At 41.0% G+C, this 27,408-nt stretch overlaps 1 protein-coding gene across 5 annotated transcripts; it reads left to right on the top strand.

Annotated features, from left to right (window-relative positions):
* Positions 1-2,796: 2,796 nt before the first annotated feature.
* LOC121664276 (dipeptidase 2-like) lies at positions 2,797-24,715 on the top strand. 5 transcript variants are annotated; one of them, XM_042027478.1, is made up of 12 exons: positions 2,797-4,996; positions 6,780-6,886; positions 8,205-8,488; positions 9,291-9,417; positions 9,894-10,023; positions 10,343-10,484; positions 11,345-11,414; positions 11,918-12,094; positions 12,602-12,689; positions 13,278-13,353; positions 14,975-15,110; positions 24,026-24,715. In XM_042027478.1, the coding sequence occupies exons 3-12, from the start codon at positions 8,355-8,357 to the stop codon at positions 24,122-24,124; spliced, it is 1,179 nt and encodes a 392-aa protein (XP_041883412.1). In that variant the 5' UTR covers positions 2,797-4,996; positions 6,780-6,886; positions 8,205-8,354; the 3' UTR covers positions 24,125-24,715. The 5 variants fall into 5 exon arrangements, with proteins under 5 accessions (XP_041883412.1, XP_041883409.1, XP_041883410.1 ...); XM_042027475.1 differs by lacking the exon at positions 24,026-24,715 and adding an exon at positions 16,407-18,705 and having other exon boundaries at positions 2,822-4,996; XM_042027476.1 differs by lacking the exon at positions 24,026-24,715 and adding an exon at positions 16,407-18,705 and having other exon boundaries at positions 2,822-4,996; positions 6,785-6,886.
* Positions 24,716-27,408: the final 2,693 nt, after the last annotated feature.

The raw sequence follows: 27,408 nt of genomic DNA on the forward strand, positions 1-27,408 counted from the left end.
CTAGGGGGACAAATGGCTGGGTACTTAAGAAAAAACCAAGAGGTGGCTACGGGGTGGGGTGCATCTGGCTACTCTTTTGTTTCACCTGGGTGTGTGGGCAGTTCGGTCTCTGGCATTTGGACAGAGAGGGAGGCTGTTTCTTCGGCTGCTTTTCCTTCTGCTGGAGAAGCCCTGGGATCCCGAAGCTGCCTTCCCTGCCCCGCTGGGAGCCGGGCTGTGGCCGCCCTGCCCCGCCGTTGCTTCGAGCCTTCGCTGCGTTGTAGCCGTGCTCGTCCTGCCTGCCCAGACCTCCGGGGGGTTCCCCATTTGGATACACCTCGTCTGCCACCCGGGATTTGTGCTCGTCCATGCCCTTCCAGCCTGCTGTTCCCGAGGGTCCGGCCGGACACCGGGATCGGCTGCCCAGGGGTTTGTGAAGCCTTTGTCCCATCCCTTCCCGGGATCCCAGGGCACCGGTGCCGCGTGCTCCCCGAGCTCGCTCCGGAGCGCCCCCTGCAGCCGCGGGGGAACCATCGCACCTGCCCTGCTCACCGGGAGCCGCCAGCGCCCCTGCCGGCTGCGAGCGGAACTGCACCCGAGGGGAAAGGGCCCAACAGCCGAGAAGGCTGGCACTGGGTCTGTGATTGTTTGCTGTTACTGCCATGGTTATTGTTGTTTGTTTGCCTTGTTACACACATATAGATATATAATAGTAAAGAACTGTTATTCTTATTTCTCACGTCTTTGCCTAAGGGCCCCTTGATTTCGGAATTATAATAACTCGGTGGGAAGGGGGGTCACATCTGCCATTCCAAGGGAGGCTCCTGCCTTCCTTAGCAGACAACTGTCTTTCAAACCAAGACAGGGTGTCAGAATAGTATTAATTTGTGCTCATCTTGAAAGGTATCTGAGTTATTATGCACTATTTTCTTTCAGCTACAGGGAACGTTCAGCTCTAGCTTCCTTCTTAGGAGCTTTGGTGATATCTTGATGTGCTTCAGGAAATCTTTTCTCTGTGAAGAGAAAAACTTATCTTGGTACTTCCTGTTTCTTTCTTGTTTGGTAACTGGTGACAGTTGATGTTGTTCTGTATGTTCACATCCTGAGAGTGTATGGCATTCTCTGAACTAACTTCAGGGTGCCGGTCAAATTAGTTGTGAAACTGGGGCAGCCTCAGGCACCCACAGAGCAGAGCAACATGGGAAAAAGTTTTTTACTGACTTGGTTTTTAACCTCTTTCTTTGATCTCCCAAGATTAATATTTCTCATAAGGTCTCATCTGAGAAATATGTTGCAACCATGCTGATTTAAACAGATTAAAATTACCAAAGAACCTCCCATCACCACCCCCTCCAAGTGTGAACTCACTTCCTTTTAGGACCTGAAACTAATGCTGAGATGAGTAGAAGAAACAGATGGAACTCAATTTGCAATAGTTAAGTCTGCCTGTATTGCTATTTTTATGCAAACAGAAGTCCTGGTACACAGGATTTCCTCTTCCTAACATGTTGTAACACTTTCTAATTAAAACACTGATATCTGCACTCAAGAAATGCCAAACTGACTGCCCTGGAGATTGCAATATTCAGACAGAAGTACAACAGCAAGCTTGAATACTGGATAAGCAGGACTTACAATACTATGTTAATGTGGCCTGTTCCTAAGCAATTGCAATGTGGTTTTAAAGCTGATTCACACACAAAACTATATCCATCTGTTGGGGTTTTTAGGAGTTCTCCTGTTTTCTTTTTCTCTTAAAGAATTTTTCCCATTGATGTTGCCGGGGCAACAAATTACTGTGTGCTTAAGAAAAACAAAAGGTGTGGCCACAGAGGGAGGGGTCAAACTGGCTACTCTCTTTCACCTGGGGGTTGGGTACACCCCGGGTGGGCTGGTGCTCTCGGAGTTGGGACGGAGAGAGGCTGCCATTGTTCTGGAGGGATTTCGTCAGCGCTGCGGGCTTCTGCTTTCAGCTGCCTTCCTTCTACTGTGAGTGGAGCCTGCTCACTGGAGAGGCTGTTGCACTGGAACCCTAACACCCCACCTCACTAAAAGAGGCACCTGTTCACCATCTGCTCGGGTGCCTCAGTGAGAAACACCGGGATTCCCAAGCCCACCTTTCTCTGCCCTGCTGGGAGCCAGGCTTCAGCCACCCTGCCCCCGCTGTTGCTTTGAGCCTTTGCTACATCATAGCCCTGCACGTCCTGCCTGCCCAGACCTCCGGGGGTTCCTGCTGCAGCTCCGAAGTTTGAACCATCTCGTCTGCCACCCGGGATTTGTGCTCGTCCCTGCTGTTCCAGCCTGCTGTTCCCGAGGGTCCGGCCGGACACCAGGATTGGCTGCCCAGGGGTTTGTGAAGCCTTTGTTCTATCCCTTCCCGGGATCCCAGGGCACCGGTGCCGCGTGCTCCCCGAGCTCGCTCCGGAGCGCCCCCTGCAGCCGCGGGGGAACCATGGCACCTGCCCTGCTCACCGGGAGCCGCCAGCGCCCCTGCCGGCTGCGAGCGGAACTGCACCCGAGGGGAAAGGGCCCGACAGCCGAGAAGGCTGGCACTGGGTCTGTGATTGTTTGCTGCTACTGCCATGGTTATTGTTGTTTGTTTGACTGGTTATACACACATATAGATATAAAATAGTAAAGAACTGTTATTCCTATTTCCCACATCTTTGCCTGAAAGCCCCTTAATTTCAAAATTATAATAATTTGGAGGGAAGGGAGTTGCATTTTTCATTCCAAGGGAGGCTCCTGCCTTCCTTGGCAGACGCCTGTCTTTTCAAACCAAGACACCATCCCAAATGCTGAAGTGCTGTTATGTAGTGTAGTTGATATCAGGAGCTGGTAGAATAGAAGACCTTTAGAGAAAACCAAATTGCAGTTAAAAATGACTGCTGCAATAGGTACCTGCACTACCTACTTTTCCAGCTGTAGTCATCTACAGTTTAATCTGTGCTGGTAGCGAGAACACAAGTGGTTGGGATGTGTAAGTACTGAAATTAATGAAGTTGCTCTGGGATGGAACAAGCCTTCCTAGTGTGAAAAGTAGTTCCAACACGTAATATCTCTCTGCCTCCTGACAGCAACTGATTTGAGTGTGAGTGCTGCAGTTATTTTATAGCTTCTCAGCTTGCTCCAAAATATGTGTGAGGTGAATATAATATGATATAAACATAGGGATAGCTATTATCAGAGAGACACAGCTGTGTAACAACATTCTGGACAATAAAGATAGCTCTTGGGATATTTATTAGGAGACCAGTCCTGCCAGATGAACTCTGCAGGAAGGATGTACATCACAAATGCCACATTTGTAAGAATTACTATACACAGACAGCTGCTAACGCTAATCCAGGGCTATTGGAATAAAATTACAGAAGAAACCTCACTGTGAGCCAAAGGAAGCATTTGGCCTTTAGCAGCTTTAAAAATCAGTTGTTTTCTGAATCTGCAAGGAGGTGAGTTGTTAAAAGCTCAAGAAGGTGCTTAGTGGCTCAGCAAAAACGGTGGTTGAACAAGGAGTTGGTGAGCTTAGTTTTTCTGGAAGCTTGTGAAAACAGAGTTTTAGGTAGAAATCAGATCAGAGATTTAACTTGACTCTCCAAAGAGAGAAAATTTAGAAAACGGGGGAAAAAATTGCAAGCAATGACGGTTATGTGATATTTTCTTACTCTGGAAGATAGAGATGAGAATCTGAAAAGTTTAAAATTAACAGTGAAACATGGGCTAGAACTAGACCACAAATGGAAAAGGAATCTGAGCCTGTTATTTGCTGCTTTAATTTAAATATGAAAGATAGTTTCCTGTCATAGCAATTCCATAATAATGGCTCTGGCCATGGATCAAACTTCAGATTAGGAAGGGAAAATATTTGTCTTTTCTCTTGTTACTTCATTTGTATTGTTTAGGGTTCTCTACTTCACAGAAGTGGATGGCAAGTGTTTATAAGTGAAATTCACCAAATTAGCAATGTGCAGCAGAATTCTCAGGAATGTGGGGGGTTCTGTTTAAGTTTTCCAGTTGGTGGGAACTAGAGGATTGATGATGAATGTGTGTTCCACTTAAGACATAACTTGCACAACAGGTCTGTGGGAGATTTTATCATGAGACTTGATCATTTCTCTGCGATGGAATCATAAACAAATGCATGATGCCCTTTTGGTTTCCAGTGCAAAATACAAAGTGAAATAGAAATGATGATAAGCATACCTTACTTCTTGTAAAACTCTAGCATCATGGTTTTGCATATATTTCTTTGTTTCCAAACTTTCATGTTTGAAAGGGAGTGAAAAGCCACAGCACGTTCAGAGACATAATTATTTTTGGAAAGGCCACCTGTACCTTGTGACAATTTTGACCTTTACGGATATAATACAGTGGCACAGTAAATCCTGAATAAAATACAGCAGATATAGTAGAAGAGGTAGATATTTATTGGGTTAAGTGTAGTCAGTGTGAATAAGCAAGCACTGGAACAGAGGCCTGGAAAGGTTCTATAATCTTTTTCTTTGAAGATATCAAAACTTCTACTGAGTGAGGATCTGAGCAACCTGATCGAACTTTGGAGTTACCTTACCTGGGACCAGGTGGCTGCACTAGATGACATCCCACCGGAAACTCCTTCCAACCTAAATTATTCTGTGGTGAGAGACACCTATTTCTGAGCAATACAAACAGAGTGATTTTAACACATCATCTGCTAGTGAACAGAGGCATCGTGGACTGCACAGCCAGGCTGCCACAAGAGGGAGGAAATGCTGGGTTTTCAACAAGGCACGGCAAATGACTTGTGGGGCTCCCATGTGGGCGTAGCTGAGCTGAAAGCTCGTTCACAGACCTTGCAGCTCGCAAAGTGGCAATTTCCAAATGCCTGTTGTGTGTGCAGCCTGTGACATGAGTTAAACAAATAGCAGAGGTTTCTTGGCTGCTGCTGTGATGCCAAGCAGATCTGGTGCCAAGCTTCAGCTGTTGTATCCAACACAGTGGAATGTGGATTTCGACTCAGCTGCATTATCTGAAGAAGGTAACTGCTCCGAGGAACCTTTAGATAAACAAAAGAAAAGCTAAGAATCTCATTTCAGCTTCCACTTCTCAACTCTGCTTAGTCAGCATGGGAAAAAGCTTTGTGGGCTCTGTATTTTGAATGTTGTTTAGACAGGGATGCTAATATGCCATGTTCTTAATTTTGTGTAGCGCTTGCAATACTCCTTCAATTTTCAAGAACTGATCTATGAATGATGATATAATTATGTGTCTTTTTTTTACCTAAACAGTTTCAAAGGCAAATGAATCTCACTGTCAAAGTATAAAGAATATTTTGCATGAAACCGAGAAGATACTTTGATAGAGCAAATCTATAAAAAATCCTTGTAGCTACAAAGAATTGCATTTTTGCAGAAACACACAGAATGGAGATTTGGTAATGAATAGATAAAAATAATTTATCTTAGCAGACAAACCACTTGAAGAACACATATTTCCTGCTGAAAAATCTTCCTGAAAATTGCTGTTGACTTCATGAAAAAATAGTAAATATTTGGACTGAAATCTACAGTGCGTATCAGTTTTTATAGCATCAGAACTGTTTCATTGTGTGAACAAGGTTTGCTACTTTCTCATTAAGCATTTTGAACTGACAAATTATATGGACTTCTATATGTGTATGAGGTCAGAGCAGATAATATACTATAAAATCTTAGTTTTTCCTTTCGAGTCCTTTTGTCAGGATCTGGCAGAGTTCTAGAGATTCAGGCTCCAGATCTGTCTTGTATTTTGGTTTGAGGAATTTGCAACCAAAATGTGACTACAGAAACTAATTTGCCTTTGTGGTACTAACTTTTCAGAATTCTTCTGTTTGGGCAGTGTTTTGACCTTTTCTTTTTGAAGTTTCACATGCTGAGCTGCCACAAACAAATTTAACATTTTCTAGATTTCTAGATTAGAGGCACAAGGATTTTTTTCTCTGTGGTAACAAAGTCTGCATTTGTGGTAAAAGGGTAAGGCTGTATTTGTGCTTTGACATTTGAGGGAAATCTCTATGGTTGCCACAGAGCAGAAAAGAAACTACTTCTGATTGCTGTCTAATCTTTATGATTTTGTAGAAGTGTTATTCCACTAAAGTTTTTGGGTCTCACAATGCGGGTATATTTCTGATGCATATTTATGGCAGAAGAACTTCTAGTCTAAGACTGTACTGTTATCTGAAGGAGGATTTTGAGGATGGTTGTGTTTCTAGCAATCACTGTTCCTCAAAATCTTTCATTGGCATGCCATGACCAGAATAACACAAAGTGCTCTCTTTAGACCGGAAAAATGTGGGCAGCACCCTTTCCCTGTGTATGAAGTACTGGAATTGCCTCTAGTGGGTTCCTTTGTCCCAGGAGGTTTGGGACAAGCTATCCTGAAATGCCTCCCAAATATTACTGTGTTTATTCCCTTTCATCCCTGTTTTAAGCAATAAACACCATGTTTTCTCATTGCTTGGTGGAACTTCATTACATTACTCCACAGGCAGTGAAGGAATGGCAGGTTGGAAATCAGGAATTGTAACACAGCACTAAGTGGGCTTCCAAGCAGAAGAAGAAATAAACCTGACATGTCAGGAATCATGATTTAGAGCTGGTGATGGCAGAAAGAATTTCAAGAAAAACTGAGAAAGATTAGAAGGACTATCCTGATGAAAAGATGAATTTCAGAGAGACCAGTAGCTTTTCTTTGAAACATACTTAGTATGATGCATGTGTTCTGCTCCTACAAGTATGTCTAATATTTATGTTTTACTAATTACATTTAATTATTATTTAAAGAATAGGGTGAATCCAAGCTTTTAGCAGTGGTCATCAAGGAAGTTTCTATCTAAGGTTCTGGTCACCTTGTGTTGTCTGTTGCAACCAAGATGCTGCCATGATCTGAGGTAGGTAATTCAGAGCTATGCTAGGATTATCTACATGAGATCTCAGCATAACTGGACTGTGGAGGGGATGAACCTTCTTTGTTTTTCAGGATATGTTACTATTTTGAGCAGTGGGATCTATTTTAATGCACTTTGCATATTTGATTTGGCACAATAATTCAACAAATTTGAGGATTAATGTAATGGCTGTTAAGAGTCTCAATAAAAAATAAAATGGAAAATAAGGACTCTAGATGGGATGAAAGGAATGCCATTCCTAACTGAGATTTGCTCCACTTAAATAGCAGCTGTTTATTGAACCTTCTGCACTGGGGCCTGGCCTGCCTGCTGGGAAGGAGAGGAGGGGCCAGGCAGCTTGCCCCTGTTTCCAAAGATGGTAAATGACAGAAGCATACAGAAAACCACCCTTTTTTAACTGTGAAATTTCCTTTAAAATCTATCTGTTTTAAAAGAGCAAAGCCCCCTTGTTGCATCCTTACATGGCAGCTATGGCCCTCCTGCTTCTTTATGGCTCTGTCCCCCCTGAGGGCATGTGCCTCAATCAGGATATCACTCCCAGGAATGAAGGCAACGAGTGTTCCTCAGCTTTATAGGTAATGCTGCCAATAACTCTGAGTGGGGTATAGGTGAACCCAATCTTTTATCTGTAAAGGTATTTGCCCCTCCTGGTAGATCTTACATTTACTTTACATAGAGCAGGAGCTATTTCTCATTTGTTTGTAAAAATGCTTCTTGAAAGACTGTTGTCCAAATGTTTGAGTACTATTTTTAAAAACGTACAGGAGGTACTCTGATGACTCTTGTTGTCACACCCATTTCCTCATGAAGTGACCCTTTCAAGTTTGGCAGATATTGCACTTGCTAAGGTTTGGAGAACTGTCAGATTTCAATAGCTTTTCTCTGAAAATACTTGGATGTTCTGTGCGTGTTAACAAGACAGTTTACTCAGAAGCAGTTCATTTCTCAACTTTCTCAGAAAACAGTTTCAGTGCTCATTTCAGTGTGAGGTTTCCCATATAAAGAGAACAAGCCTAGTTAACATGATGAAAAAACGATCTTCTTCAGCTGTTTTGGAAGCTGTTTTGGGAGGAGTGAGTCCAGAGTTAGGCAGGTTCAGCCTGCCATCTCTGACTGAGCAGTTGGTTCCTTCAGCACTGAGCTGGTGGCAGCAGCAGTGTTTAAGGAGCGGTCATATGTGCAAGAGCACAATAGCCAGAGACCTTAAAATCCTTAGGAGAATGTAGCAGTTTCAGAGTTTCCAATACTACCTTCCCTTCTGTTTACTATGATTTCTTTGGTTTTTTCTTTCCTCCTGCAGAATTCACACAAGCCTTATCAGAAGGAGAGGCATTCAACTCTGCCTGTACTGTTAAGCCTACAGCCTCTGCAGACTGGAAATTTTGCTGTTTCATTGTTGTCAGTGAACAATTGTGGTATTCCTGTGCTTTAGCACTTTTTCCACTGGAAAATGGAAGTGAAGAGAAATACAGCAGAGTTGTTGTGGCTGTTGATGTTCTTTTCTGATATTGTGCCATTCAGCTGTGAGAAATCAATGAGAGAAAGAGCTATGGAGCTGATGCAAGATGCACGTTTAATCGATGGGTATATAAAATATGTTCAACTAAACCCTCTTTGTGAGTCCTGACAAGTGAGGGGGAAATGCTGAAGTGTGTTTAGATTAGCAGAGACACAGGCTGTTTATGAGCACGTAGCACCGAGCTACTGTTGCAGTGATGTATCAGGAAGGAATTTTGGTTCAGAGGGTGCTTAATGTAGGACTGCGTTATTCTAAACACCACTGGGATCTGGCCAGGAGTCATGGTTTAACCCCAGCTGGTAACTGAGCCCCACGCAGCCCTTGCTCACTTGTCCCTCTGGTGGGATGAGGGAGAGAATCAGAAAAGTGAGAAAACTCGTGGGTTGAGATAAAGACAGCTTCATAAGGAAAGCAAAAGCCACGCGCAAACAAAGCAAAACAAGGAATTAATTCACTGCTTCCCATGACTAAGGTATTCAGTCATCCCCAGGAAAGAGGGCTCCATCACACATAACATTTTCTTGGAAAGATAAACATCCTGATTCTGAATATCCTCTGCCTTCCTTTGTCTCCTCAACTTTATATGCTGAGCATGACCCATATGGTCTGGAACAACCCTTTGGCCAGCTGGGGTCTGCTGTCTCCACTGTGTCCATTCCCAACTTACTGTACACCCCCAACCTGCTTGCTGACGGGATGAGGTGAGAAGCAGAAAAGGCAGAAAAGAAGGGAGACTTTAAGGCATCTATTGCTGCAAGGATTATTGGCAGCTAACAGTCTAAGGGACTATGAACAGTGGAAGAAATTACATTTGGGTTAGAAAGGGAAAAACTTATTTCTATCCCAAGCCCTATTTTTCCATTCTAGCCACAATGACTTTGTACTGCAGCTGAGAATACTTTACCAAAATAGACTCAGTAGAGTCAACTTAAGAGAACTCAACACGACCCACACAAACCTTGTGAAACTTCAGGCTGGTTATGTGGGAGCTCAGGTATGTACTGCCGTGGTGGTGAGTCTGAGACCATATTTTTACATTTGCTTCTTCCCCAAACACGAAAGTACTTCTAGCCCTGATTTTGGCTCTTTATATTGAAAAAGAAAAAAATAATAAAACTGAAAAGCCACAGACACTCTTTCATGACAGTTGTGTTTCAAAAGTTTGGGTTTTATAATTCAGGTACCCTTAGTCAAAACAGCAGCATATGTTTTGTGATACATAAATTAAAGGAAGCTTATATCTTATGCATGTGCTGTGGAGTAGCTGAGTGTATCAGAAGGCCTTAATCATGTCTGGAGTGGGTGCTCTTGCCTTGCATCCTAACTCTTTCTTTGGGGGAAAAGCTAGAGTGGCAACGCCCTTATAAACTGCAGGAAGTTACTTTGGTATGGGCTCCTGAACTATGAGCAAACAGAAGTTTCCAAGTCAAAACACAAGTTATCTGCTTTACTTGTCAATATCTCTTTCAGTTTTGGTCAGTGTATGTTCTTTGCAGCGCTCAGAACAAGGATGCTGTGCGCCTGACCTTAGAGCAAATCGATGTTGTCAAGAGGATGTGTAACAGCTATGAAGAGCTGGAACTTGTGATGACTTCCCAAGGTGAGGCTCCTTCTTGTAAAAGAATTTTTAAAATGTGATTGTGGGAGGTATGTACAGAGAGATGCAAGCAGACAAGTTATCCTGCTTTAAAGAGCAACTTTAACTTCAACACTTCCTCTGAACCACAGCCACTGACTCTGTGTACAGTCCTGGTCCACTGCAGTCATGAGAGAATTTGCCATAAAAACATGTACTCTGTAAGCTCCCATTCTATGAAAATGTCTGTATTGCAATTTACACAAACAATTGCTGCTCAGTAGTGCTGGCTTCTTATCTGTCATGGAATTACTTTGGAATTATCTTCCTTTGTGTTTTCCAGGTATCTCTGACAGTAGAAAGATTGCATGTTTGATTGGAATAGAAGGTGGCCACTCCATTGACAGCAGTTTGGCAACACTGAGGATGTACTATGACTTGGGTGTTCGTTACATGACTTTAACACATTCCTGCAACACTCCTTGGTAACTAATGCACATATTTTGTGTGACTATCTAATGCAAAAGAGTGGCAGCTGCATGATGGGAGAAATATGGATTCAGGCACAAACTTACTGTGTGAAAGACCTTGAACCAAGTCCAGGTGATAGGGTTTGGGGGTAAATAATTTGCCATGTGTATAGTGGGAGACTACATCCGTTATGTAGTGCTTGTTATGCTCATGATTTGGACACTTTAAACCTCTTTAACAACACAAAGATGGTCAGATTGACATCTCCTTTGCTATATTGGGAAAGTTACATACAGCAAAACAGACCAAAAAAAAAGTACTGAAAATGCATATGATGTAGATAAGAGGGTAAATGATATGTAAGAACTCAGCATTCAGCAGCCTTCAACACTGTCCTCTCTGGCCAGCTCATAAGTGCAGGTCCCATATGGAGCTACAGAGATGGGTATTTAGATCCTGTATCAGAATCTTTGCAACTTCTCTTTGCTGGACTGGCAAAATACCTTCTTGCACTGACTGAGGGGAAGGGGAATTCTGTACAGGCGGCTGAAAAGCAGGTTTTCTGTCTGGCAGGTAACTGCCATTACAGTGCCTCTTTGTTCTCTCATGGAAGTTTGTTTAATCAGAAAATTGCTGACAATCACCTCTCTGCTTGTCTTAAATTCCTTTACAAACATCAACATCAGTGAACCTGAAAACAGTTATGAACATAAAAAGCACTGCCTGAGCAAGATACCTATTATGTAGCCCATTATCCCCACATTTGGCTATGTGACATGGTAATATTTCCTGTGTGTAGTGTAAGAGGTTTTAGCTGTTGATACTGTATTGTCCAGAATAATGATGTTTCTCCTCCCTCACTCCCCTTTTTAAGGTCTGAATCATCATCTAAAGGAATACACAACTTTTATCCTAGTGTTATTGGTCTGACTGCATTTGGCCAAGTAAGGATCTCTTTCAAATGCTAATCCGGGCAATGTGTTATGCAACTAACGACTTCTGGCCTTATCTTCTCAAAAGCAAATTGTCATTAAAAATTTATTACTAGAAGTTCTTGATAGTTAGGAGGTGATCAGGATGTAGTCCAAATCAAATTCCCTGTGATGTTTGTTAGGGTAAAAGAAGTGTTAGATTTAATTACAACGGTTTTAATACCGATTAAATGTATGAAATCATATGTGCAAGCAGTGAGATGTGAATAACATTTCGAATGACTTATTTTAGATTGACTAAGTTTTCTAAGTTTTGAGCATGTAGTGGTGTGCTGGCTAATTTTGAGTGAATAAATTACTATTGAATTAATAGGTACATAGAAACCAACACAGGCACAGCATGTTTATGACTAGCTGACAGCTGCAAAATTAATCTATCTGTTTACATATGTCAGCTAAACGGTTTCCCTTCAGGAAACTTAATACTGACACTGTTGTCTGTACATCTGTTTTAGGAAGTGGTAAAGGAGATGAATCGCCTGGGTATGCTGATAGATTTATCTCATACTTCATATTCCACAGCAAAAGCTGCACTCAATATCTCAAAAGCACCAGTAATTTTCAGCCACTCCTCAGCATTTTCTGTTTGTAATCACTCAAGAAATGTTCCTGATGATATTCTCCAGCAACTGGTGAGTCATATGGTTTTGGGGTTTGGTTTGTTTTTTGGAGGAAGGAATTTGTTGGTTTTGCTTCTTGGGGGTTTTGCTTTTTGTTTTAATGGCAGTGTTTGCCTGGGCTGCAGCAAACGTGCATTCAAATCATGATGTTTACTTTCCACCTCCTCATCCCTGAATTTGATTTAGAAGCATATCCCTGAGGAGCAGCTTACATTTGCTTCTGAGACATTTTCTTTGGGTTGTATTTAGTCTATGAGTACAAAAATGAAGTGCTTGAAAATACTTTGAAATTCTGGTTGAGTTTTTTTGATGTAGTCACTGCACTTCTGCTGATTCAGTCCACATGAAAGTAAAATGAACCCGGAGATAGGACAGGGAAGAAAAGCCTTGTGTTGCCACCTCAGCTTTGACTTAGTGTTGCAGTTCCCACTGATTGATGAGTGTAGAAGGTTCTGTATAAGATGCCCACGAAGCTTGCAGGACATAAGTGATCATCACCTGTCTATTCATATCTTTCAGAAAAAGAACAAGGGAATTGTCATGGTGACTTTCAATGCAGATGTACTGGCCTGTGGAAGAAAAGTTGTTAATATTTCTACCCTTGCAGGTTTGATGTTCATACACTGTAGTTTTTGTGGGTTCTATGAATTCATATAAATTCTATGAATTTCCTGTTGCCTGAATAATTTTCAAGGTCATGTAAATTATACTGCTTGTTTATTCCATCCACACCTTAGCCCAGCTCTAGGTACTTTTTGAGCTAATACTCATTAAACAATAACAAGAGTTCAAGGGGTGTGTGTAGCTGGAGGATATGATGCTCACAAATTGAGCCAACAACCATTAATCCCAAAGTAGTTATTACTTTTGGGAAAACACCTTAAGCCTATGTAATTAAGAGTGGGAAACCTAGGTATGCAATGGATAATGAAAATTCTATTGGTGTAGTTGGGCTACTTGTTAGGAATGAATGTGCTGTGATGATCATGTCTCTTTCCTCATTTGCATTTCATCAGTGTTGTTTTTATTTTGAAGATTGCTGCCTGATGGGGGTGGGTCTTTTGACATTTTAAAAAGGATTTGATCAAGAATCCATGATTAAGGAGAGCTGTCACCTAGTGCCAATATGTGTGAACTGTAATACTTCTTTTTTGCTGGATGCTTAGGTGTTGTTTTCTTTGGTATTTATTTTCAGATCATTTTGACCATATAAAGAAAATTGCAGGCTCAGAATCGATAGGAATTGGCGGTGACTATGATGGAGTGGAACGGTTAGTAAAGTTGTACATACATTGACACCTGCTCCTTAAATTATGCAGGTTTTGATTCATTTAAGGGAAAAAAAGAAGGCAGACAAAAAAACTGGTATCAGATTGTCTTGTGATGAGCACTAAACCAAGTTTTATGAAAGAGAGGCACAATGATTCCTTTTTAGAACTGCATGAAGTAGTGCTACAAATGTAGAAATGGATCCTCATGGCCTGTGAACTCTGCAGCCATGTGTTCTACATGGTGGTTTGTGCATACAAAACCACTGATAGAGGTTGTTTTTTTCCAAAAGCCAAAGATGAATGACAGAAAAGCTGCCTCAACCTTTACATGGTAAATGGTTCAGCCTAAAGAGATGCTGCAAAACTCTTTCTTCCACTATCCTTGGGGAAAGCCCAAAGTGTTTGAGTGCTGTGAAACCACTCCTGCTTTTGGGGCTTGGGAAGTGTTCGAGGCAAGCAGAGCCTGGTGAACAGCCTACCACAAAACCTCTCCTCACTCTTGGGCTAGTGCAGTTACAGCTGAGGAAATAAAAGCAGATTGGGTGGCATTTGCTGCTGTAACCCTAAACTTTTTTTTTCTTCTTATCTTTCTGTTGAATCATCATCTCCTTTCTCTTTTTTCTTTTTCTCCTGGAGTCAGGCCTCCTTGGGAATGAGAGTCAGAGTCAGGCTGCCATCTGTAAAGTACAAACACTACCCATTGTGTCAGCTCCATGATATCATAGCTCTGAAACTATAATGTTCAAAAGAAAAACACAGTTTGCAACAAAAGGACACGTTTTATCACATGCATTTTCAGAAAGTGCATCAGTTAAATTGGTGGTGGACTTGTTAAAGCCCTAATTCCTGGTAGTAACGCTACAGATTGCTTGAGATGTGATTATCACCACACCTCCACAGAACAGAAAAATACCAAAAACATTAGTTATCTCAAAACATTGTCAAAGTCTTGTGGAAATACAATTTAAAAGAGCTGTTTAATGCAGGTTTTGCAGCTTCTTATTTCTAAATTCTTTTTATTCTGACAAGAAGTAGCACAAGACATAGATCAGTTTTGCTTTTTCTAATTTCTTCAGTAGAGGGCTCTGAATAGTTTTCTTTCCATTGCCTAAACAATTGGCTTAATTCAAACCAATATTATTATTCTAATTGTATTTTTTTCAAATACTTTGTAAACAACAGAGTTCACTAAATTGCCTGCAACTCCAGAGCTCATCATGTGTTTGCAGGTTTCCTTTTGTTCTCAGTTACGAGTGGATTGCACCAACTTAATCTGTGATGCAGCTGTTTCCTTTTACTCCAAAGGCCAGATGGAAACTGTGGATTAACGTATACATGAATTTCCCTTTTGTTCTAATATCCTCCCATGCTGTTGTTTTGCCTCTATAGAAGTGCATCTTCATTCCAGTTGTATTCTGTCTATTGGGTCTTTTTGAAAAAAGGAAAAGCCTTTTGTTGTGTCCCAAACCTGTTTCTGCTTGTCAGTTGAATTCTCAGAGGAAGAATTGGGTCCCAAGTGATCTCATTCCAAAAGTCAGTATGTGCAAAAGACTAATTCAAAACCTTTTTCTCCAATTTGTCATTGATGTGTGTTGAATATTCTCGTGTGACTTACCAACAGCTTCCCTGAGGGATTGGAAGATGTCTCTAAATACCCTTCTTTGATAGAGGAACTTCTTAGAAGAGGATGGAATGAAACTGAACTGAAAGGAGTCTTAAGGGAGAACTTTCTCCGTGTCTTCAGGGAAGTGGAAAATGTAAGATTAAAATCCAAACTGAATCTTGATTCTTACTAGGAGGGAAGGAATTGTTGGTGTTTTATGGTTTTTTTCCTTTTTTTCTTTTTTTTTTTTTTTTGTTTTTTTTTTTTGTTTTATGTGTTTTGCCTTTGAGTGTTTGGTTTGTTTTTGTTTTTTTTTTTTTTGTTAAGTGAGAGAGATATGAGGGAATGTAAGCACCTAATTCAGTAATTCCAAACGCTGGGAAAGAAACCAAGATGGCAAGAGAGTGTTAGCAGAATAAAGGAAAATGAGAGAGAGCAGACAAAGCTCTTTGGAACTTTTTCTCTCTGCAGTAATCTGATAAACACACATCAGTGACTTCTAAATGGAATCACTTCATGGTTTGGAGAAACTGCGGATGTACCAGCACCACAGTCTGGCTGTGTTCGCTGGGGCAGTAAGGAATGTTGACTCCTGCAAATCAATTTAATTCTTGTCATGGGATTGGGCTGCTATTCAAAAGGCTTCTGCCATGACCAGATCACTAACAAGCCATAAACATAACTAGATCACAGCAAGCTTTAAGTGTAAATGGTAGAAGTTAGTCCAGAAGCATGAGGGAGGAGAGGAGGGAAGGAGACGATGTAAGAGTAGGGCCCCCTCAAGTGTAACTTTTACAAATGCCTCTGCTGAAACTTCCAGACTGCTTGCCTCCTACTGCTTTTATTTACAGGGCTAAGTAAGTAGATAATACTCACAAAGCCTTATAGACAACATATATTTCACTGTCTTCTAGTGAGAAGTTTTCACTCACTTTCCTTCCACTTGTCCTTTTCGGGCATGTTGGATGAACAGAAATCCGGGAAATTTGCACTATTCCAGTTAATCTGCCAAAATATCTACATAATGCTGACTTAATCGAGTGGCAGACTGACTTTATGAAGAGGCTCAAATTCATCACACCTAACCAATCTGTGGGATTTAGTAACATTTTTTCCCTTCTAAATTAGAGATGTTGAAGCTCTGTCTTCAGAGTGCGAGTTCACCTCAGGGAAGAAAGCTCATAAGTTTGTTTGCTACACGTGTGGAGAGAGCCAAGACAAAGAACAGCCAGAACTGTGGCTCTTGCCTGTAATATATGCTGAATTCTGGGAAGTGTTTCATAGGAAAGCAAACAGCAAAATAATGATGTTGATTTCCTCACATTCAGATGTGGTTTTGCAATACAGTTGGAGTTGGGTAACTTGAAATAGCATGGGATTTCCTAGCTGCATAAAGCTTTTGCTGTTGTGCCAGTCTGGCTTTCAGGGACGACCTTTTGAATTTTTGTAGGCGCGGAACATGTTTGGAGTAATGGATGCAGGTGAAAGTGAAATTTTGCAAGAAGTACAAAATTCCTGTCGCCTAGACCTACGTAAGCTTCAGCTTCAGCCAGCCAGGTCCTTTGGATTTCCTTCTGTGGCACAACCTTTTAGTCTGACACTTGTATCCTGTTTAATGGTGTATTCTGTATCATAAGATCTATGGAATCTAGAGAGAGATTTATGGAGTACTCTGCAATGCAACTACCTATCTTTCTGTGTTTTGTTAATGGAAAACTATAATAAATTTTAAATATAATTTCTACAAATTCACCTGCATACTTGAAAATTAATGTAAATTATAAATGATGTAGCAAAAGCATTTGGAATTTGAAGTGATAAATTCTGTGTCATCTTGGCTAGACCAGGACCAACATTGTTAATAGAAAGTATTCACAACTAAAGAATAAATTCTGTAATACTTGATCCATGGTTTTGGTACCCGCGTTGTGGCATAAATACTGGAGTCCAGAACCAGCAGTTCCACACAAGAAATAGAGATTATGATTCAGACAGCTGTGCCAAGAAGTCTTCAAATATTACTTCTTGTTAAATCATGCAACTACCATCAACAGTTGATGGCTTACTCAGAGAAGACCAGCCCCTGCCACATGGGGAAGAGTGCTTTTATGATTTGCTTGGGGTTTTGTTTTGTTTTTTAAGACAACAAGATGGGTGAGAAGCCTATTCCAGTTTGGACTGCATGCCTACCACTAACTTTAGAGACCCGTCCTGCAGTACTAAACTCTTATTTTTGAACCCTGACCAGGACAGTGGACAACTGGGAAGTTACTGAAGGGTGGACGGAGATCTCTTGCATTCGGGTGCAGGCAACGTTGTAGATACTTTTCTATAATTTGGGGACAGCTGTTTGCAACATTTTCATGATGATGGGAGCAAGAACAAGCCAGGACAAAGCAGGAATTCTGACTAGTAAGAGAGTTGTGGAAATATTTTTGTCATTTAAACCATTATCCTTATCAGCATCGTGTTTTATTATTTCATTTTTTATTCTAGCTGGCTAAAATCAGACCATGGCCAATGGATTCATAGACATGAGATTAGACAGAGATCATTTTATATAAATCTGCTGTTTCGGCCTTTGGAATATGTTTCGAAATACAGCAGGTATGTGAGGTTAGAAGCTCCTGTTGCAGAGAAGAGCATATATTGAGATAGGCTGTTCTTGGAAGGCTCAAAACTGACATTTTAGTCAAATATACTGGGATTCATGGTGAAATTATAAGATGGCAGCACTACATCTTTGTCGGGTCAGTTCCCAGTGCTTGCTGGTAAATGCTTTTCTACGATATTTGTTGTTAATTGTGATTTTACAATACCAATATTTATTTACTGATATGACATCCACAGAATTTAACCGTAGTGTAGAATAAAAGCCCTGTAATTGATCTAAGGGAAGCACTTGTAAACACACAAAGTATTTAACAACTGAAAGAGAAGGCTGAGCATGAACAGAATGGAAAAACAGCAAGTTAGTTTTTTTCTAGAGGCATTTGAGACTGTTCCTACCATCCATTTCTGCATTCCATGTACAAGAAGGATTTCTGGAAGGACACTTTTTTTATAGCTTCAAAATTAAGCCTCATTAATTATTTTGATAAGATCGTGTCCTTGATAAATATATTGTCACTATATTCCTGTATGTTACCAAATTCTTTACAAATCATGTGGAACAATCTAGTTGCACACAAGCCAACTTTTTAAGAATAGTTTCTCAATAAATACTGATCCTGGTAATGCACATAGAAAAGGGAATTACTGACTCAGAAGTCTGGCCTCCCTGATATTGCTTGACTGGCATCAGAACGTATTTTTACTGGTAAAATGATTAATTCAATAGGGCAAATGTTTACTTCCCATCAATATTTCTTCTAATGGGTTCATAAACCATTGGAAAACTGCCATCCATGGTCTCTTTTTTCATAACTAGTATTCTGATAGGTGTTTCATTACATACTTGAAATGTAAGATGCTTCTTTATTCCTTCCAGCTTCCAGTTTTCTTTATACTGTGTTGTCACTGCCTGCTAATTTTTACTTTTTTACCTTCCCATACTACAGCATATAATACTACTACAATATAAAAATATATATTCCTTTCCTTAAAGACACAGAAAATACTTTTATATGTTTCATCTTACCTATTGTATTTTGCGCCTATTTGCTGACTGCTTGTGCAATGAGTAATTTGTAACCTTGTGGCAAAACATAGACATGAAATTTCAATAAAATATTGTTTAAAACTTGTAAGGATACTGGTGTAATCTCACAAAACAGTGTAGATATTTAGAGGCCCATGAGGCCCTGAAAGAACCGTGCACCCCTGTGGCAGAAAGAAGGCCAGAGTATCATGAGGTCAATATCAGAGGGAAGGGTTGCCTCTTCAATGGCAGGCAGGAGAAATTCAAGCAGGTTTAATCCTAGAGCATCCTGGACGTAGGCAGGCAGCCTCATCCAAACTCAGATAGTGCTAAACCTGTCCAAGCAAGCCCATGGGAAGGGATCAGTCACTGCAGTGAGTCCATGATGACAGTGTTACCTGCAGCAAACCCCTGGTCAAGCTGTCAAGGCTTGGAGAACAAGGCATATGGGCAACCAGATGGGCTGCCTGCACCAGAGTTAGGATAACCTCTGCCTCACAGCACTTCTCACAGGTGTGTCATGATCTAGAAGTCCCTTTTCCATTACCAGTTACAATGTTAATTTAGAATGCTTCAAATAAGCTGCTTGTGTGAAACAAAATCAGAAGGCAAAATCAATAGATGGAATCTTGTGCAGTGGTTATCCATATTATCTAGCTTATTTAATAGATGCAGCTAATTTATTTTTCTTAAATGATCAAAACCACGCAACTTGAAACGTGATAGAAGAAACGTATTAGAAATTAATTTCAAAAGTAAAATCATGTAAGATACAGCTATGACTGCTCTCAGAAAAACTAGTGATGCTTCACTCTGGTGCTAGTGTCTCCAGCCCTGACAGCAACTTGTAGTATTCACAACACTGCATTTGTAACCACTCAAGCATAAAATGATCACACTCTGTTTTTTGCCTCCCAGTGGGAGGATGATTCATGCTGCAATTGAATGCCTTTGCCCTGCCCCAATTACTAACAGCCATTTGCATTGGTAATTCGAATGCATTCAGCTGACAGATTCTGTTATGGCTGCTGGTATCACTGAAGTACCAGTTACAATTGAGATACAAACTTTGTAATAAGCTTTGTTGGCTGCCAAATGAAAGAATGCAAGTCATGACTTACGTCTTCTAAATAACGAGTTGTGCTAACGTGAATTCTGAAAATATTACTGTTTCTGTAAATCTCAAAATCTATGTACTATGAACTACCTTAGGCCGATTTTCAAAAGACCCAGAGTTGAAGGCATCTTAAACAACCAAAAGCTCATGCTTTTACATGTGTGATATGAACAGCCAAGAACTATAGGGATAAATATTGATGCAGACTATTGATTTGATTATAAAAGGTTGATGCCAGGGCCCTTTCCCCAGTACTCTCCTTTTCCAGACTAATGGACTGTAGCAGCCACAGAAATAAATAACTCAGTTCTAAGTTGTCTCATCTGGGGAAGAGATGATGCTAGAAACCAAATCTCCAAAGTCTTCTGCTGGTCTGACACGCACAACAGTTCTGTCACCTAAAATCTGAGTAGTTCAGTTCCTGTATCCAACTTCCACCCAGCAGGTGACTTGTTTGGGCCATGGAAGGACTCTTGCAGGTTTTACATTGCATATAAAATACTCAGCTGTGCTTAACATCTACATTCCTTCTTGCATGTCATTGAGTTGCCCAAGCAACATGCCAGCATATTTCTCTGTTTTAAGGTCAGCAAACATTGTGCATTAAGTCTAACCACCTACATGAATCTAAATTTATTCACTTGGTTTGATTTTACACCTAAGGTTCAGTGGGCATCTGCACCACAGAATCAACTTTGCAAAGCCAGGTATTGCATCCTCCTCCTGTCCCGGAGTGAGAAGCAGTGCCAGAGTAGTTCGTGACAGGGTCAGCTGGGGCTGCTGCACTGCTCTGTCCCTCGGCTGCATGTCGCCTCCCCTGTCCCTTGAGACAGCACTGGTGTTTGTGTAAGCTGGTTCAGGAAGCTGGTCTTACAGAAGACTGTTTTCCTCCTTCAAGAGATGAGTTTCCTGCTGATCACGTCAGTGATTGCGTTAACCATGCTCAGTGCTAGGGGAGGGCAGGAGTGAAAAAGCAGAGTGAGACTGCAGCAACTTGGATTTCTTCCACTTGCTATTGAAAGCAGCAGTTCTGTTTGTTCTTCTCTGGATTTATACATATGGAAATGATCAAATTCCTTCAAATTCTGAAAATGTAACATGTTTAAACTACAAAAGAATTAAATAACCAAAAGATTCTTCCCAGTAATAGTGGCTTTCATTTCTTCTTAAGATTTGTTGGCTTTAATTTGCAGACCCAGAGCAGTATTTTAGTTGATCTGCTGAACTGTTTTCAGGACAGACTGTGATCCTGGATAAACCTACTCTGACTGTTCTGGAAGGCTTGATTCAGTGTTTCAAGTATTATATTTTTCTTTTTTTCTTTCTTTCTTTTTTTTTAATCTGGTCTTGATTTTTGTCTTGGTATCTTACCTACAAGCCTTACGTCTACATAGAACAACTTGACATAGGAATGGTTATTTGCTGCTATTGTAATTATCTTTTTTTAATCTTCTGAAACCAGAGAAATGGAAAAGCTTTCACTAACCTTCATGTTTATTTATAACTTCATTATGACTTTTCTTTTTTTTTTTTTTTTGGCAAAGCAAAAGAAAAAACCAACCCCTCTTTCCAAAAACTGTGACCTGAGAGAGGTATTGGACTTGGTTCAGTTGTTTCTGTCATGAGACAACAAATAGTGGAGGGGAAAAAAAACCCAAGCTAAATAAACAAAGTTCAGCATTTATCTTACAACAGAGAAATGTTGCTGCTTCTAATCAAGGCTCTGGCCTCAACAATCAGAACTCAAATTAGAGGGCACTTAATTTTGCTCTTTTGCTGTTGCTTCTCCCCAGACTTTTTTAAAAACTCCATTAAGGTGATTCTTTCCTCTGTATAATGGGTATTTTCTTCTGAAGTCCTTTCTCAGCACCTGGTCTATCTTCTATCTATGGTTTTCATAAAACATTTCTTTTGTCAATTCTGCAATGAAAGGAAAGCATAAAGCCCAGGAAACAAGAATTCCAGTTCCCCTGACGGTTGTTGCTGAGAAACAAAGATCAAGCTAAGTGAGATTAAAACTGAAGCTAATACAAGTTTCATCAGACAACTCAAAATAAGGTCCCTTTAGTCTAGAATACAAACATTTGAAAAAAGTTTAATAGAGCTTTGAAAAGTCCATTTGGATTAATCTTCCTGAGTTTTCTCCTGTAGCTAAACTCAACATCTCAAAAATCTTGTCTAGGCCTGTGCTCAGTTTCTTCTCTGAGCCCTTTATTAAAAATGAAATAGACTATGACAAATCTACCCATGCTAAAGATGACACTGATCTGAAAATTGATCCCTTTAAAAAAGGATAAAAGGAAAGACCACACCAAAACACTGAGTAGTATTTTTCCAGCACCCTAATTCTGCACTAAAAATTACTGCCATATTTAACAAGTTTATTGTAGAAAACCTTAATACAGTTCTCTTATTTGAATGTACAGAACCTGGGTGAGTAGGGAAAAAAAGGTATCTCAAGGACTAAGTAACTTTTCAATTTCTAAAGATGAGATGAAGGTATCTTTGTAGAAATGGATATTCCATGTATCAAATACAGTTATAAGTAATTTTACAAGTGAAGCAGAAGTCCCTTAAAGTAAATAAATTTTGAAGGTAAGTGGCACCACAGTGTCCTCTTGTGGTCTTTTAATGTTTAAGCTGTGATATGTTTTCTAGCAGAACAGCAAAATTTTCAGTTGTCTTTAGCAGAAGAGCTCCTGTCCTGCTATAACGTGGCCTTTCCTTGCCTTACTTTTCTCCTGGAAACGGCCTGTGGAGGATTGTACATTGCATCTCCTACAAGCATTTATTACATGGCGGTACATGCTGTACATGCTGATCTCTTCCAGCCACTGCCTGTCCTTGTCACGGGGACTGGATCCTGGTGTTTGCGAGTGAGAAACCTTCACAGCCAGGTTGCCAGTTCCGGCCTGCTTTGTCCACAAGGCTGGTGTGATCCTCGCACGTGGAGAAGCAGGAATGTGCTGAAAACCAAAGTTCACTATGGTGAAATGCTGGCCATGAACTTGCAGAATTCCTGCCAAGCCTGATGTCCAGGGAAACTATAGCTTGGCAGTGGCAAATTTTGTTTTGTTGTTTTATTTCTGATGCTCAGCTCTTGGCTATTTGTCACCCAGGTCCCACTCTAGTGGGAAAAATCTTTCAAACCAATAAATAACAGTTACGGTTTCCCTGCTGTGTGCATCCCAGCCTTTCTCGTTACACAGATTTAAATATCTCTATGCTTTGTAAATAAAGGGTTGGCTTTGAAACTTGTAAGCATTTAATACTTCCAGATACCAGGGCTTTTTTCTTAATCGTATGGCAGCTAACTGAGCTGTTTTCAGTTTCACAGAGATTATTATACTGTTAGATCTGTGCTGTCTATAAATCTGCAAACCTCTCCTCTATGTATTCTTTTCTGGGTCACTATCCTGCTACTAACGGTATGATCCTGGATATTTCATAAATACTTTTCATGTCATATGGTTTAGAAATTTTCCATGGTTTTAAAGCATAATTTCATGGATTGTCCCACTGACAAAGAGGAATCATTATACTGCTGTATTAACAGAAATGCAATATGATTATGTAAAATACCAGAATACAGGTATTTCACTCAAGAAGTTTTATGTATTTTGGAAAAACAGAGTAATGGATGTTATCCCTCAGGCTGCTAGGGCAGGGCATCCTGTGCATACACCTCTGAGCAGGACACATATTCTGCCTGGGGACATAAACATTGTCAACAATGACAGCAATAACTGGGCAGGTTACGCCACCAATGAGATATTTCAAAGCTTCATTTACAGAAAATTAATTTAAACTTTCTACTAAGCTTTTGAGGGATGATGTTATTATAGAGCACACCAAAATAATGTTAGGGGCAACATAATTTTAGAGATGAATTTAAAAAAATTATCTGAATTGCAATGTTATGACTTATTTCTACAGATGATACTTTTTGTTTGGCCTTGATTCTCCTAGTTAGAAAAAAATACTTAATATTTAAATATTTAAAATTAGACATCTCTCCATGAAATTCAGGAAGAAAGGAACATAAAAGTTGTCCTCAAACACAGTTTCAGATGCTGTGTCTTTCTATCCTTAAACAAACAGGAAATCACTTGCTTTGAGAAGGAACTGAAATGGTGATGATTTTTGCTGTTTGATTGAGGTTAACATCACACTTGGCAAGTCTGAAAGTCAGCAATACTCCAGAGCTTGTGTACCAGAGCCTACCAATGTGTGCACCACATCCCTCGTGAGGGCTGAACCCTTGTAAGTGATAACTAACACTGATAGTAATTCTCTGCTCCCTTTCTCCTAGGATGGCTGTGTGAGCACCACAGGGGAACCTCTGAGCACTGTCTGCCAGGAAACGCAGGAAACTCCCTGCACACGTGAGCCAAGCCTGTCTAACAGCTGAGGATGTGTGCAGTCACTGTCTCATGCTGGGCTGTAAAAGCCAAGCTCCTCTTTTTAATGCTTCAGAGGTGTCACCTGCAATAAAAACTGTTCAAGGAAAACTTGACCTCACTTGCCTGAGGATTTATATCAGGCTCTACAGCAGTTACCAAACCACTCCTCTGGAGGACTCAAGAGTTTCTCATACAGTCTTTTCTCTGAGTTGAACAACTTATCTACTGTGGAAGTGTACTGACCTTTCAGCTGGAAGCTTCACCTACTTAAAGTAGTTCACAAATATCATGTGGCTTCCTAATTAAGAATTGAACTGTGTCTTTGATTATATGACTTGTAGTTAATAACAACTTAAAAGCAGTTCCTGGTTGTGTATCAGAGGGGAGATGATGGATCTGCTGATCTTTAGGCTGCTGATTTCACTGATGCTGTAAATCTACACTAGAGTACTGAAAATAAAGACCTTTTTTCTTCTAATAAGCTTTCTAATAATCTAATAAGATTCTGCTGAGCTGGACTCATTGTTTTTGCTGTGAAACCACCAGGCTTTTTCTTAGAAGTGCAGTTTTTCTCTGTTTATATTGGAATGGGGTGTGTAGAAAGATGAGATGAAAAAGAGGAAATTAAAATTATTGTCTCTGCTTTTTGTTTTCGCTGACCAGTCTGTATCCATATGAAACCATAATCCCAAATTCTATTTAGCTTTGTAAAGGTAATTTTCATCTTTTATTTAATGAGAGGATAGCAATGTTGTTTCAGGTAAATACTGTAGTGTAGTATTGGAGATCATCCAGTTTCATCCCAGCATCACATTCTTATCAGACAACTTTTGAGCTTATGATGGCCACTCATACCATTCAGAGTAACAGTCACTTACTATCCTCAGAAAAAAAAAAGTTAGGTTGAAAATGTGTTCTCTTACAAACCAGATGCTAAACAAAGTTGACATGGGTAGATAACTTCTTAGCTTTAAATATGGCCTTTCTGCAAGTCAGTAAAGAACCCTTGTCCCTAGACAAAAGAAATATTTTTGCTTCAATAGACTTGAATGGTTTCCTAAGGCTCAATTCTCCCCTAACATATTTGGATATAGTTTCCATTCCAGAGAAGGGAGGTGCTGGTATATGTGCATGAGCCTCGTTTTTTTTTAAACTTTTTCTGCTCATGGGTTACAATTTCAGTATCACTGATTTTATGATACTAAAATGTTTTGTGATGGCATAGATGCATTTTTGGTACCTAAAGAACGGTGTCTCATTGCCACATCTGCTTTCAATAGTGAAATGAGAAGGAAGCATCCTGTTTAATACTTCTTCCTGAATATGCATGACTCCAAAAACATTAACTTTGGAGACTTACTTCTTACAGTCCCTGTCTCCTTTTTCTACACCAGCTTCCTTAGACCAGACATTTTCACTCAAAAGCTTTATAAAGTGGAAAACAGGGAATAAGACTGAACATGAACAGACATGCTTAATGGTGAATTAGCATCTTGCCCCTTTTCTATATAAAATTATTTTCCCCCTATCAATTACTTTTCCGTTTTCTTGGTGGGGTGTAGCTTGTTAGGTCATCCCTTCCATGAACACGAACAAAACATAATTCATAGAGGGTAAAACAGCAAATGCTACTTTTGGGCCCATTGTTCTACTTTCCTCTGGGGGAAAAAATTACTGCTTGCCCAGAGAAATAGCAAGTAAAGCCTCATAGATCTCTGGGGACTGCATTTACAAACATGCTCATTTTAGGGTTACTGGAAAAAAATCTCACCCTAGGTCTTCAAGAAACTGGGAGTTTTCAAGAGGAAATTCTGGTGGTTTTTTTTTCAAACTCCTCCAAAACTGATAAGGCTGTTTACAGAGATACACATGGCCACATGAAGATGCTTGTTGTTTCCCTCAACAGAGCAAAGAGACAAAAGTAAAATGTAGGTTATATGAAAGCATAGGAGTCTTAGAAGTCTTTCCACCTGTCTGATCAATACCAAGAGGTGTAATTGCTCTGACTTTCCCCAGAGGTGGTCTACCAGCAGCTTTGTGCTAAGTGAACTGAGAGACCTGCACCCCCTTGGCAGCAGTCGCCCCACAGCATGGATCCTTCATGTTTATTTCAAACCCCGACTAATTAAAAGTAGATTTATTAGTCAGTTCTTGTGGACAAAGCATTCTCCCTCCTGTTTGTCTCTCTCCAGCTCATTACAAATTTTTCTTTCTCCCAGTGACTTGCAGGTTGCTTTGTCAAAAAGACAGGACATACTCAGAAAGCTGGGGGTAAGGTGGTTCTGAGCACAAGCAAGGCCAAGCCTTAGCCTCTTCCTCTCTCTAAACTTTGTATCCTCCTGGAGACTCATGTGTGATCCAAAAGACAAAACTTACATCCGTGCTGGAATGTCTTGTCGCTGTACACCGATTTCTTGATTAAGGAATATGTAAGTCTACAGAAATCTACAGTACCAGTTTGAATTGACAGTCCATAGTAAAACACACAAACTGTTTTCTTGAGTTTTTTTCTGATGATTACACAACACATTAAAAAGAGATCCTTCTACTGTCAAGGCTACCTTTCAAACACAGACAATAAACAACATTATCAACTACTAATTCACGTTTAAACTCCCATGTGAAGGCTACCATACACGAAATGAAGGCCAAGATACCCATCACTGGCGCCAGCTTTTCCAAATGTGAAGGCAAAATCGAATTTTGCTCCCTCAGGGACAAGAGGCTGGGCAACTGGCGTGCCCCGAGCTTTATGGAGGGGATGTCACCGCTCTGCCTCCGGGAGTGGGACCGAACAATGGTGTCCCCCGGCTCCGCGGCCCCAGTCTGAGGGGGAGGGCCACAGCCCATCCGTCTGCTGCCTTAGCAACTGGCTGCTTTGCATACAGCTACAAATATCCTCGGCCCCGACCCGCATGCAAATCTTCCCAGGCAGCGCCGTGCCCCGCGCTCCCCCCACGCCTCCCTCGCTGCCATGTTCCCCGTTTCCCCTGGGCTTGCTCCGCTTGCCACGTCCCCGCTGAGGGTTTCGTGCCGCCGGAGCCGCGAGCGAGCACAAGGGAAACCACGGCACTGACGGCGCAGGAAGCAGGAACAGCTGCGGATCGCCCGGTACCGGCACCCGGCACACAGCCGGCTCTCGGGTGCCACTGCGCCTTCCGCCTGTTCCGCCGGCCCACGCCGGGCTGGGACTGGAGCCGTTACATCCCTGACTGGCGCTCTCGCTGCCCCGGCCCGGCGGGGCTCCCGGGCCCCGTGCCCGCGGCTCACTTGCTGATGCTTGCCCCACACC

This window comes from Corvus kubaryi, unplaced genomic scaffold (genome assembly GCF_017639235.1).
Source record: "Corvus kubaryi isolate FWS band 111438036 unplaced genomic scaffold, C.kubaryi_AGA036_p1.0 37300, whole genome shotgun sequence".
Lineage (NCBI taxonomy): Eukaryota > Metazoa > Chordata > Aves > Passeriformes > Corvidae > Corvus > Corvus kubaryi.

What these genes read in the sequence shown, in the direction of transcription:
- LOC121664276 (XM_042027475.1), top strand. Translation starts at nt 8,355, where the DNA reads ATGGAAGTGAAGAGAAATACAGCAGAGTTGTTGTGGCTGTTGATGTTC. An exon ending in TAATATTTCTACCCTTGCAG is followed by an intron (nt 12,690 to 13,277) that starts GTTTGATGTTCA and finishes ATTTATTTTCAG; the next exon opens with ATCATTTTGACCATATAAAG. An exon ending in TCTTCAGGGAAGTGGAAAAT is followed by an intron (nt 15,111 to 16,406) that starts GTAAGATTAAAA and finishes GAATTTTTGTAG; the next exon opens with GCGCGGAACATGTTTGGAGT.